At 37.5% G+C, this 14375-nt stretch overlaps 3 protein-coding genes across 3 annotated transcripts; 2 read left to right on the plus strand and 1 right to left on the minus strand.

Moving 5' to 3' along the window:
- Positions 1 to 202: 202 nt before the first annotated feature.
- HO133_008964 (uncharacterized protein) lies at positions 203 to 2654 on the minus strand (the record flags this gene model as incomplete). Its single annotated transcript, XM_037299826.1, has 3 exons — positions 203 to 1308; positions 1559 to 1850; positions 1896 to 2654. The coding sequence occupies 3 exons, from the start codon at positions 2652 to 2654 to the stop codon at positions 203 to 205; spliced, it is 2157 nt and encodes a 718-aa protein (XP_037154652.1).
- A 1277-nt stretch (positions 2655 to 3931) lies between these two features.
- Positions 3932 to 5152, plus strand: HO133_008965 (uncharacterized protein; the record flags this gene model as incomplete). Its single annotated transcript, XM_037299827.1, has 1 exon — positions 3932 to 5152. One exon carries the CDS (start codon positions 3932 to 3934, stop codon positions 5150 to 5152), a length of 1221 nt encoding a protein of 406 aa, XP_037154653.1.
- A 462-nt stretch (positions 5153 to 5614) lies between these two features.
- On the plus strand, positions 5615 to 6479 carry HO133_008966 (uncharacterized protein; the record flags this gene model as incomplete). Its single annotated transcript, XM_037299828.1, has 2 exons — positions 5615 to 5822; positions 5965 to 6479. The coding sequence occupies 2 exons, from the start codon at positions 5615 to 5617 to the stop codon at positions 6477 to 6479; spliced, it is 723 nt and encodes a 240-aa protein (XP_037154654.1).
- Positions 6480 to 14375: the final 7896 nt, after the last annotated feature.

Raw genomic sequence — 14375 nt, forward strand, 5'->3', positions numbered from 1 at the left:
TGCTGCTGCCGCTTATTAAGTAAAATGTCCGCAACCATACCCAAATTTCCTACCGTATCCTCCAGACACTATGCATGAACATAGAACGGAAGCAACTGTCATTCGTTGAGCATACATAATCTTGACGTGTTCCCTCCATCTTCACTCAAACAATGTGCGTGCGAATCAAATGAAAGGTACATGTCTTTCATACATCGTCCGACTATCGCCTTCGCGGTAGCATGAGCTGATGATCCATCATTTCTTCATCCGTGTAGACCCTAAAAGAGCGCTGTTTGACGCCAGCCGTAAGTCTGTTGCTGGACGCAGCTCTGAGGGACTGCCTCTGCATGCTAGCCATGAGCTGCGCATTGGCATTCATGTTGGGGATTGCATGTTCCAAAGCTTTTCGTGCGCCAGATTGGTCGTTGAACATCTTATAGATGCGTTCGCTGCCCACGGCAAGTCCCTCGAACGCCAAGCCGAAGAGCGCACGATAGATTACGAAGTAGCCTTTCGCAACGTCACATGCGCCTCTCTTGAGGTCAGCCACTCGCCTATTCCTCTCTGCCTGCCGGTCCAGCTGCTCCCGCCTTTTGCGGACGCCAGCGTTCTGGGCGCGGTCGATGTTCATGGTGTGTTCGCGGGAACGACGTACGAGTTGCCGAGGGTTCTGCGGCTGCCGTCCGCGAATGCTGGCTAGGGGGCCAGCTCTGACGACTGATAGAGCTTCCACTCTCGGGCTTCCTCCCTTTGGGGCTTTGCCAACTGCGGGCAAGGGTGCTCGTAGAACAGGCGGTTCTTTAGTTCGATGGCCGAGGATTCTGTCACTAACGTCGAGTCTAGTATGAGCGGATTTCTTGTCTTTCTCTCCCTTGCTTGTCTTCACTGCAAACGGATTTTGACGCGTGGCGTCTTCGTAGGAAGGCAGGCCGGCGTTGAAGTTGACGCCTTGAACATGGGTTGGCTTGCAAGGCTTTGGCGTTCGTACCGCTTGTGGATTCGGTGCCGCTGGTTCTTCTCTCTGCACAATAGGCCGCCAATTCTTGTAGCCAGGTTTTCCTGGGGCTTGCTGCGGGCTTTGACGGTTTTCGGACCTATTAACCCGAGCAAATGGGGTTAGCTTAGGCATGTCGGCTGTCGCTTTGGCTTGGTCGAAAGGAGTCTGTTGTAATCTTGTGGCATTTGCTGTCCCGTGAACGCCAAATGTACCGGTGGCAAAACGTGTCGGTGTTGCCACTGGCATCAAAGGTGTCGGCTTGATCCAATCGTAATCTTGCGCCTCGACGATCTGTATGCATTCATCCAAGGAACATCGACCTTCGGGATCTGGAGCCAGCATACATTGAATGAGACCCCCGAATTGATGTGGAGGGTTCCTAGAGGCATTTTCGAATGTAGTATTAAACATGTGGTCTTTCTCCGCGGAAGGGTCTCACTTCCCAACCCCTCTCGACTTTGTCTAGGTCGAGCATTGAGTAAAACACAGCTCCTAGCGAGTACACGTCCAACGCTGGTGTATGCAATCCATATTGCCTGAACGCCTCGGGTGCGCAATATGATACTGTTCCACACACACCATACAGTGATACAGTGTCATTCAGAGAGGTCGCCCAACCATAATCAGCGATCTTGATGTTTTCTTGGGAAGTGACCAAGACATTTGCTGGTTTCAGATCTCTATGCAAGATCAGATTGGAATGCATGAAGCGTAGACCCTCAGCGATCTGGAGCATTACTCGCTCCGTCGTAGACATGTTCGGCAGTGGCAGTATAGATCCCAAGTTGCCGAAGTAAAGAGGCATTGCGGTTAAAAACATTGGCAGCGCTTTGTTGTCGGAGTGGCTGAATAGGATGTCGACGAGAAAGGGCTACACAGAATTAGCAAGCGTCATCAGTCCGTGGCAGCAACTTACGTGACGCAAACTTTTCATGAATTTTATCTCCTGCATAACCATCGCTTTGTGCTCTTTGGACCTGGTCCGCTCTTCTTTGATAGCAATGAATAATGCTGTGTTCCTTTCCATGTACCTGTACACATTCCCGAAGGCTCCACTTCCAACACGATCCATCCGAAGCCAGTCGTACGCGAGGCCGTCTAGCTGTCGATCTAGCATTTTCCTTGTGACTGGAATGGGTTTGTTGAGGCGAAACCAGTCTTCGCGTCGTCGGACTTCTGTGTTGCTGACTGGTGCTCGGATCTTGAACAAATAGGGACCGATCCTGACAGCATGCAATCCTTGTACGGCCTGGCGACGACCATGGACAGTCTTGATTGACTTGTGGCGTGGATCCTGATCTTCTTCGACCTGTGTACCCTGCGTTGAACTATCATCTACTAGCCAAACTTGGGGACCAGAGTTGAGTTGAGCGTAGACCCTGCAATGCACTGGGTCGACAACGTCTGCCGGGAGTAAGAGGTGGCATCGAGGATCGGATCCAAACCCAACCAGTCCTACCAGCTCTTCGATAGATTGATCGTGGGCGAAGGTGACCCTCAATGCTGGCTTTTGTACAGGCTGTCCTGACGAACCAGGGATCTTGATTGTCACTACCTGGTATTCGCCTTGAAATTTGACGGGTAGATCTGTCTCTTGGGTAAGGTAGAATGCTACGATTGGCTCGGACGCCTGATCTGGCACTGATAACACGCCACCCTGCTTGTTGTCACTCATTGTTGCTGGGGGAATACCCAACGGTCAATTGCCTGAGACCCACGGGCCTCCAAGCTGGAAAGATTGAAAAGGAAGAACGAAGGATCGTGGTCGTTGAAATCTGTTGCGGTGCTGGGTGAGGGGTCGAGGCAAGCAAGGTGGAATGTTTAGACGGATAGAATTCTGGCTGTGGCAGAAGGCAGTCAAATAGATACAAGAAGATGGAGCACAGCGCCGCTATCCCGTATTGGGCATGATCCGCGTTAAGAAATGAGAGGTTGACGAGCACCCAGCACGAGATGTTTCGAAAACATGAAGCAATGTATCAAACACTTGGAGAGCTATTCTTAACGCTGCGGTTATGGGAGATCCAGCTCGCAGATCTCGAGCCATGATAGCAGATGTCTTGATTTGATCTCGCTCATGCAGAAGTAAAGCAAAGGTAGATACCACTTGGTACGCTGGTGTAAGCCTGAGCTCGTGCAGAGACATCGTTTGCAGTATCTGATCCACAAGAAAAAGTCTCAATTCTAACGCTGTTATGCATGATCGGAAGCAGCATGGAGTGCGTAGAGCAAAAAGTCTAGGGAGCAGCGCTCGGTTATCATGGATTCCCAGCTCGCGGTGTCAGGAGTTTGATGAGTGGGGTCAAATGAGCAAGAATAGCTAATCGACATACGAAGACTCCTGCAGATATCTACGTACCAACCAAAAACTGCAAAATTAACACCCGGAAGGGATGACGAATCATTTCAATCGCAGAAAGACAAGTTCCGAGGCAGGCGGCAACATGGTTGGTCGTGGTGGATTTAAAAGTAGCGTGGGCGCTAAGTGAAACGCTGCCGCTTGGCAAGCTCGGGCGACTATGTGAAGCCTTAACATCCAACAAACCGGTATAACCCCAGAGTAAGTGAAACACTGGCTGGAAATAACGTAGGCTCTCTTCATAGCAGCGGATCGTCCTGCCAACTCTTGTGCATGAGACGAGCCCCGAATCTCAGCCCCTCTTCTCAGCCCCTCTTTGCATTGCAACAACTTGCGGAGATAAATGCCGCAAAGTCTCACCACCAAAGAGTCATTAATTCTTCCAAGTCCCATTCACAAAGTTTCATCAAGATATCATCATTGAACTGGTCCAAATCCAAGGTCTGCCAGTTGTTGGACGTTGCACATTGTCGCCTCACCAGCACGTACACCTGACTCCAATCTGAAATTAGTGGCCACACTGTATATCACGTAACCCTCGGTCAGTAAAGCCAGCGATTCAGAGACCAATTGTTCAACTCGAGAGCGAAAAAATGAGCAGAGACATCTTTACGGATTTTGTTGGTAGCCCGCCCAGTAGGGTCAGTTATGGTTTCGTTGAAGGCTTCCCTAGCAGGGCCCAAAATGAAGGTTCAACACGCCTGGTCCCAAGGGATCCAGATATGCAGAGGCTAGTGGACGCAATGAATGCAGAGAGGGACGCCGAAAGAGCCCGCAAGGAAGTCGAAATGAACACGCCCGAAAACCGCCAAAAAGCCGCCGAAGCGGAGATGGCTGAGAGGGAGCGCAAAAGGATTAATTTTCATTTTGGTCGGGCTATGCCTATGTTTATCAACGAAGGCTGGAAGCATATTGGGGGAGATTTGGCTGACGAAGAAATACGAGTCTACACAACTGACTACGAGCGACGCAGATTTTGGGGTATCAAACCAGCTGGCATGTGGATGTATGACTTTTGGGAACAAAATGACCCAGAGGTTAGCAGATATGATGACTTCATTGCAATAACCTGGGCAAATCCTCTCATACCGCCGCCTGTCACAACATACGATGAGAACAATTCAGACGTCTGGGCCGGACCAGGGCCAAATCCTGAATTAACACCCCCAGAGCCACCTGTTGCAAAAGCTCTACCGCCTGCCGAAGCTGCTACCAAGCCGAGAAGACGTCAGCAGACACCAGACGTTAATCCTAGTCGCAGAGTCAAAAAATCGACTACGGTACCGCCCAAAGTCAATAAGAGTACTCGAAAGTCTTTGGCTGACAAGGTTCATGCTCGGCAACCGGGATTTGGAGATCAGGTGCGAGAAGTGGGAGTGACAGCTCGCGCAAGCGGCAGGCCAACTCGAAACGAGGCAGCTGTAACTGCATCAGGCGCTCAACAGGAGACAGCTAGGGAAGACCGTCACTCAGCGCACTCCAGGCGTCCGAGAGGCCGCCCGGCCGCCAAAGCAAACCCAGCCGCGAAAGATGAGACTTCTTTAGCCTCTAAGCGTCCCCGAGGCCGCCCGGCCGCCAATACGAAGCCGGCCACAAAGGATGAAGACGAGTTGCCCTCCAAGCGTCCGAGAGGCCGCCCACCCGCCAAGGCAAAGCCGGCCAAGAAATCGCCAGAGCAAAAGAAGACTCCCGCTGTCAAAGGAAACGCAAGGGTCACAAAAGCCTCGCAAAGAGAACGGCGCCCCTCAGCTCGTTCTACTCATAAGATGCGCACTAGGGGAGAAGGTCCTGCCGAGCTTCTACAACTCGCGTAGTCCGCTTGGCTAGCAGAGTCTGGCTACTCCTCTCTTGGCTACTTGTCGATCTCCAGCATCAGTGGATTGATTATACTCTTCACTTTGCAGGCTCCTGCTCCCTTGCCCGAGTATGAGGAGCTGCTATGTGCGCGACAATTGTGCAAGTATGACTAGTAGAGCTGGTCTCTAATCTTACTTTGAAAGGCTTTGCAATGGCCCTAATCTCCAGAAGTGGGATTCTAGAGCCTAGCAGACCACTTCGGAGGACGTCGAGCAAAAAGGACGCATAAGCTCACAGCTGTAGCCGCACGCACTCATAAACATGAATTCATGCCACCAGAGGATTGATGAAACAGGGATTCTTTGTTCAAGGCCACCTCAGAGACCTTGTCGAGCTGTATATTGGACACTGGATATGTCGGATCCGTTCTTTCCACTACCACCTCCATCATATCGAGCCTAGGATTTCGCAAATCCACGATGGCACGATATTATTCTCTCACCCTAGCCTTCAACACCCTCCACTCGTTAAAGATCGTCCTTAACAATGGTAGCAACACCTCGGTCGATTCAGGCCTAGCACTAGCTGTCCTCGTTACATTCGCCCACCTCGCCTTCGTCCAGCACCTACACGGACCCTACAACACTCACTATCAGAGAAATCTACAGAGAACACTACTCCCACCGAGTGCAGCATCTCCAGAGTCTCTTAGACGCCCACCTCGCCTTGTCCAGCACCTAACCGGACCCTACATACACTCGTCTACAGCGATCCTTTCACTAGGCCATTCGTCCTACCACCATGGCGAACATTAGCTACCCTATGCCAGGTTTTACAGCAGAGCAAACAGCCTCCCTACAAGCCATGATCACTGCCGCAATCGATGACGCAATCAGTCAGGCTATGCCAGCCTTCGAGACCAGACTAACAGCTTTCGAGACCAGACTGACAGCTATTGAAGCCAAATTCCGCCCTGCTGAGTACCAAGTTACCGCTCCTCAGCATAGGCCATGGCAACAGTCAATTGTGGAGAAAACTGCGGAGAAAACTGCGGAGAAATCTACGGAGAAGACTACGGAGAACAAGAGCACGGGCAGCAGCAGTCCTATTCAAGCCGGCACACTCTCCATCATTCCACACCAGGCTACTATGCACTATTGCGGAGAGTTTACCATTCGCCTCGGTAACGCTCCACTTCTCGCCTCTCTTCTCGCCTCTCTTCTCGCCTCTTTTCTCGCCTCTTTTCTCGCCTCTCTTCTCGCCTCTCAACTCGCCTCTCAACTCGCCTCCCCACTCGGCTATATTCGATATGCGAAGGATATGGAGGCTACAGGCCAAGGATAGGTGCATGGATATGTGAATGGCGCATGCTCTATGTAGCCGGTTAGGGATTCAGCATTTGGGCATGGGAATTTCAGAGAAGAATCGGGAGAAGCAGGCCTATGGCACCTGATGTATCTCTGGCATCTCTATGTCTACAGCGAGGACGCTGTCATTTTTCTTCTTCGGTGGCATTTGTTACGGATTCCTCCACTAGGCGTCCGGATTGGGCTTAGTGCCTTGGCACTGCGGCACTGCAGAGACTTCTTCTACTGCAGGCCTCTTGTAGATCAATTATCACACCACACACACATTATTCATGCATATGATTCCACTTAGGATATTTCCTTAACAATGATGGTGCTAAATGAGTGTTGTGATATCGGTAGCTGCGATCCAGTCCCCCTCCTTTCATAATCGCTTAACTGCTACGACAGAATTTAGCAGAAGTCGTGTATAGAGATGAAGCTCGATTCGCAACAGGAGAAGGCTCTCTTTCTTTTCATTTACGCATATCGTCGTGGCTATCGACTGAAACGAATCGGCTCTTCCGGGTAAATTACATTTTCATACCCCTTTATCAAATCTTAGAATATGAATTAGCGACTTGCTATTCCTCGGAGTATAACTAGAGGCTATCAAAGTTACTTCTACTTATAATAAGTAGAAATATAATAAGCTACTAGTTCTTTGAAAGCATCTTATCTATTTCGACTTATAAATAATAACTATTTCTTCTTCTTCTTAAATAGTCTTATAGTAATAATATTATATTAACTATATTCGATATAGAGTCTTAGCGAATAGAAACGATCGAAGAACGCCTTCTAATAGTGGTTTATAACTATATAAAATATCTTTTAAAGTTATTATAACGATAATAATACCTCAGCGTAGTTATTATAACTTCTATCTATATTACGAAATCCGTCTCTAAATTAGACGAGCTGAAATCGCTACTATTTAAAGTCTTAGTTATCTTCTTAATAAGTAGATAGCTAATATAGACGTCTATTAAAGCGCGTTTAAACTTCTTTCTAATTATAACGTCTATAGAATTAGACTTAACTATAATAGCGTATTATATATATAGAAAGCTACTCTAGAGCGTATAATAGAATACGAAATAAGTAGCTTATAAAGTATTATTGCTCCTTTAGAGAAGTAACTTAGAAGTCGTTTTTTTTCTACTTATTATAGGGCTAATATAGAGCTGAAGAGATAAATAAGTAACTTATTTTATAAGTAGAAGTAACTTTAATAGCCTCTAATATATAATTTATTTTTCGACTTTTTTTTCTACTTCTATAAGATTACTAGTCGAAAAGATATAATATAATATAGAATATTAATCTATTATATTATACTCTAATATAATATAAGTTATTAAGATTTATAGAATCTTATATCTAATATAATATAGAATCTTAGCGATATATATTACGATATAATATATTTATAAAATTATATTATAATATAAGTAAAGGCCTATAAATTAAATTCATAGAGTTGGATTTTTCATTTTTCTAAGTCAAATGAAATTGGATTTTTCTAAGTTAAATGGAATTTTAGCCCTAGCCCTAAGTTAAATCGAACTCTAATCGCTTGCTATGCGTTTTTAATCTACTTTCATTACTATAAAATTAATTTAATCTATGTGATATATAGATATATATGTGCGGAGAGAGGCGCGCTAAGGCCTAATTAGAAAGGTATATTAAGTGTGAAAGATTGATTTATAATAATTGCCTATAAAAAATAGAGAAAGGCCATGTTCTTATGGCAAGAAGTATCGAAATACTGGAAAGAAATGGAGATAACGTGCTAATTAGTGGTGTGAATCCCATAATATCTCCTATCGTAGTGAAATCTTTCGAATAATGAAATAGCTGTAGACATCGAACGGTTTTAATTCGTTCAAAGATACATCGTCCGATGTCCCTCCTACAGAGGCTTAATTGACTATGATCGTCGCAGTAGATCCTCCTCTTGTGAGCGAAATACCGGAAAGAAATGGAGATAACGTGTTAATTAGTGGTGTGAATCCTATAATATCTCCTACCGCAGTGAAATCTTTCGAATAATGAAATAGCTGTAGACATCGGACGATTTCAATTCGTCTAAATATGCATCGTTCGATATTCCTCCTGCAGAGGCCTAAGTTATTGTAGTGATGTACTATATTAATGCAGTGGGGATGACAGGCCAAGTTGCAGTGGTGTTCTCCGCTTGCTGAGTGATGATTTGATGTGGAACCGTGGAGAGCATATGACGTGGGATCTTGGAGAGCTGAGCCGTGTTCTTGGTGCTGGGGGCCTTGTTGCCGCTTGGTTTCTCCGCAGTGTTCTCCATAGTGTTCTCCGCAGTGTTCTCCGCATTTGCCTGTTGTAGTTCCTCCTCTTGCGATGTTCCTCCTACAGAGGCTTAATTGACTATGATCGTCGCAGTAGATCCTCCTCTTGTGACGTTATTGTAGTGATGTACCATATTAATGCAGTGGGGATGACAGGCCAAGTTGCAGTGGTGTTCTCCGCTTGCTGAGTGATGATTTGATGTGGAACCGTGGAGAGCATATAACGTGGGATCTTGGAGAGCTGAGCCGTGTTCTTGGTGCTGGGGGCCTTATTGCCGCTTGGTTTCTCCGCAGTGTTCTCCGCATTCGCCTGCTATCGTGACTTCTCTTACCCTGGCTAAGTGGATTGGTGTGAGACCGTGGAGAGTAGGCCTATTGTGTCACTGCTGCTGATGACTATCTCCGCAGTGTTCTCCGCAGTGTTCTCCGCATTCGCCTGCTGTCGTGACTTCTCTTGCCCTGGCTGAGTGGATTGGTGTGAGACCGTGGAGAGTAGGCCTGTTGTGTCACTGCTGCTGATGACTATCTCCGCAGTGTTCTCCGCAGTGTTCTCCGCATTCGCCTGCTGTCGTGACTTCTCTTGCCCTGGCTGAGTGGATTGGTGTGAGACCGTGGAGAGTAGGCCTGTTGTGTCACTGCTGCTGATGACTATCTCCGCAGTGTTCTCCGCAGTGTTCTCCGCATTCGCCTGCTGTCGTGACTTCTCTTGCCCTGGCTGAGTGGATTAGTGTGAGACCGTGGAGAGTAGGCCTGTTGTGTCACTGCTGCTGATGACTGTCTCCGCAATGTTCTCCGCAGTGTTCTCCGTATTTGCCTGTTGTAGTTTCTTCTCTTACTTCTTCTCTTATAGAGTATTAGACTAAGTAATTAGCTGAGTAGCTAACTGAGTAGATGACTAAGTGACTGGCTGACGATCTAATTGAGTGGATTATTGAGCTGATAGAGTAGATAGTGTTAACTAAGCGGCTAGTCGAGGAGTATATAGAGGAGAACGATAATTGTAAATCCGTTCGGGCTCTTTTTGAGGGCTTTCTAACGCGTTTATAAGCAATAGTAGATAGCTGTTAGGCTCGCTTACGGCCTCGATTGCTAATAATAGCGGATTCGCGTTAGTAAGGGCTCTAAGAGGCGGGTAAAAGAGGTGTATATGCCTAAAGCGTTTAGTAATGTTTCCGCGAGAGATATCGAGGACGATTATATTTATATTGGTGGAATTAATAAAATTAATAGAGTGATAGAAGAATAATAGTTATATAAATAGGTGAAAGAATTATTATTCGATCTCGAACGCGTTTAATATAATTATCATATTTAAATATCTATTTAATTCATCAATAGTAGATTAAACTTTATTATTTTTACAGCGTTAGAAAGCGTATACTAAGCTTTATAATTTACGAAATTATAAAGAAATAGTATTTATAGAGAGCTGATTATTTTAGAGTATAAAACTTCTATATATAAATTTTTAATAAAAGAGCTTAAGAGGGCTAGCGAGCTAACTTAGTTAGTCTAGCTAAAAGGCGTAATAACCTCGAATTTATAATTAACTATATATATAAATTCAAGATTTTCTAGTTTAGCTCTATCTTATTCTATTATATATACTAATAATATATATATAAAATATCTCGATTAGAATTTCTATATTTAGAAATAATTATTCTAATTATTATTCTAATTAATAATTACGTTAAATTAATAAAATATAAAATTAAATATAATTATATTTTATTACTTTATATATATAAAAGAAAGCGAGCTATATCTACTAGTAATAAGAAAAGCTTATCTTTCTCTAATATTAGTCGCGTGAAATTCGTCGATACTTTATAATTAAAGTTATCGACGATAATTTTATACGCTTATTATATATTTTCGATATTACTATCTAATATAAAATTATATATATTATAATTATAGTCTTTTTATTAAATCGTTAATTTAGAAAAGTTAATATATTTCTTAGTATTCTCTTAAAAGTATTATAGCTTAATATAATAAGCTATATTTCTTTAAGCTATCTTCTCGCGATATATAAAAAAAAGATTAGATATAAAAAGTATATAAAAATATATTTAATAATTCTAGAATAAATTAATAATATCTATAATAATAATTAAAATTAAGAATTAAATATATTTAAATAAGAGATAGCTTTATATTACTCGTATAATAGCGATAATAATAATTAAGATTAAAATATTAATTTAAATAGCGTAGCTTTTATAGTAAACTTTTTATTATTATATATTAGATTAATTATATATAAATAAAGATTTATAATTTTATCTTCTAGATATAATTATATTTAATATTTTAAGATTTTTATAATAGCTTAATACTTATTAATTAGCGCGTTAATACTATTATATTTAAGCTATAATAGCGCTTATTATTAAATTCTATATTACGCTTTTAAGTAGTTTAAAAAATAAAATCTATTTAATTATTAGCGCGTATAATAGAATTATTCTTAATACTTATATCTTATTTAATTTCGATATTATCTATTTTCTTTTAATTTAAGCTTTTATCTTTATTTATATATATAATAATTCGCGTAATAAGTAAAACTTTAAACTTCTTCGTAATTACGCTCGCGTGCTTTTTTTATATAATATTATTAAAATATAAGTCTACTAAAATAATAATTAGAATTAGAATTAGAAATTATTTATTATTTATTTATTATATCTTATCTAATTTATTTAAAAGTTTACTTCTATTTTAATAATAATATATTAATATATTTAATTTTATACTTTTTAATAATTATAGTATAATTAATAGCTAAGATATTAACTTTCTTTATTTTTTTAATTAATTTCTTCTTAAATATAAACGTTTTTATTCGCTATCGCGATCTCTTAATATTTTTATTTTAATTAAACTTATTCTTCGCTTTTTTTTTTTAGCTAAAAATCTAGTTATCGCTTAATTAAGCTACGTTAAAACTCTTTAATATTACTATTATTATTAATATTTAATACTTATTATAATAAATTATTAAACTTAGTCTCTTCTACTTTAATCGCTATAAAAAGATAAATTAATAGATATATATAAAGAAATTAAAGGGTTTATACGAATATCTATAGATATTAAACTATTCTTAATTTTAATTAAAGCTCGTTTTATTAAAAAGTATATTAATTCTAGTAAATATCGATATTAGAAATAAAGAGAATATATATTATATATTATTTTAAGTATATTATTATAGAGTTCGACTTAAAGAATAATTATTTTTATAAAAATAATAAGACTTAAAGAAAAGAAAATAAGAATAAAATATATAAAAATTTTAATAAGTTATAATAAGTTAATATTAATTAAATTAAATAAAGATAATTACTTACTAACTCGCTCTTTTAAATCTTTTATCTTTTAATCTATATAGACTATAATAATAATTATAATTACTATAAAAGTAATTAAGATTATATTAAATAATAATACTTAATAAGCGTAATTCGCTTAAGCTTAAATCTTTAAAATTAAAGAGAAAGTATTTTATTAATATCTAATTTAAGCTAGATAATATAAAGTAATCTAAAAATTTAATATACGCGATAGATATCTAAGCTTTTCTTTTTCTTTAAGACTTTCTTTTTTATATTAACTCTTCTTATTATAAGACTATCTTTTTTATAAATTAGACTTCTATTTAAGTAATCTAATATTATTATAATAATATTAAAAGTATAATATAGTTATTAAATTATATATTTATTCTTTATCTTTTAATAACTTTAAGCTAATATATAAATAGACTACGCGAAGAGCTTAACTTATATATACTTAATCTATTATTAATAACTATTTAAAAAAGCTAATATTATTCTAAAGTATTAAATATAATATTAAAATAAAGAGTTTATTAGATATTATCGCCGCTTTAATCGCTATCGCTATTACTTTAATAAATATTACCTCTATTTTAATAAATATCGCTTTTACTTTAATAGATATTATTTTTACTTTAATAATATTAAGATATTAATAGAAATTAGATAATATATTCTTTTAATTATTATTATACTTATTATATATAACTAACGCGAGCTATAGCTTAAGCTTTACGCGAGATTTATCGCTATTAAAAATTAACTAATCTTATAATCTCAAAGCTTCTCTTTTAATATCTAATTTGTTAAATTATATTTAATTAAGATCTATTAAAGCGCTATTATATTTAAAGATTTACTTTTAAAATATTATATAAGATAATAGAAATCTTTCTAATTCGTTAGTTTAAGAGTAAATCTTTTATTATTATACTTTATAATTAACTCTAATAATTTCTATTTAAATAAATATTTATCTTTATATAATATATAAAAAAAGAGTTATATTATAGAAAAAAAATCTAAATCTTATAATTATCTTAGTTAAATTATTTAAAATAAAGAAGAAAATATATTTATCTTTAGTTATTAAATTAATTAATTATTATATATATAATTATAAAATATAATTATATATTATTAATTACTTTAATAATTATAAAAAGTATAAAAGAAATAAAATTATATAATTAAGTACTTATAAACTTTTCTCTTCTAAGTATTTATTTTAATTTAGAGTTTAATCGCTATTTAATTAAAAAAAGAATAAAATATAAAAAATATATAAAAGTATATTTAATAATTTTAGAACGAATTAACGATATCTATAATAATAATTAAAATTAAAAATTAGATATACTTAAATAAAAGATAACTTTATATTACTCGTATAATAATAAGAGTAATAATTAAGATTAAAATATTAATCTAGATAGCGTAGCTTTCGTAGTAAATTTTTTATTACTATATATTAAATTAATTATATATTAATAAAGATTTATAATTTTATCTTCTAGACGTAATTATATTTAATATTTTAAGATTTTTATAATAGCTTAATATTTATTAGTTAGTATATTAATATTATTATATCTAAACTATAATAAAGCTTATTATTAAATTTTATATTGTACTTTTAAATAGCTTAAAAGATAAAATTTATTTAATTATTAACGCGTATAATAGAATTATTTTTAATACTTATATTTTATTTAACTTCGATATTATCTATATCCTTATAATCTAAACTCTTATCTTTATTTATATATATAATAATTCGCGCGAAGAGTAAAACTCTAAACTTTCTTTAAATTACGCTTATATACTTTTTTTATATAATATTATTAAAATATAAATCTATTTATTAGAATAATAATTAGACTTAAAAATTATTTATTACTTATCTATTATATTTTATCTAATCTACTTAAAAGCTTATTTCTATTTTCTTATTAAATCTATTAATTAAATTAAAATCTATATCTTATTTTTATATAAATATTTAATTATATATTAAATAATATCTTATTATTTAAGACTTTTAAATATAATCTAGCTAAAAAAAGAATCTATTATATAAAGAATTATAAATTATAATATATATTTTTATAGCGATAGAGAATTCTAATTATCTTTCTAATTATTATTATTTAAAAATAATTATAATAGCGAAAAATATTTATATTCTTATTTTTAATCTAGAATTAAAATTATATA

This window comes from Letharia lupina (assembly GCF_014066315.1).
Source record: "Letharia lupina isolate WasteWater1 chromosome Unknown contig_6, whole genome shotgun sequence".
Lineage (NCBI taxonomy): Eukaryota > Fungi > Ascomycota > Lecanoromycetes > Lecanorales > Parmeliaceae > Letharia > Letharia lupina.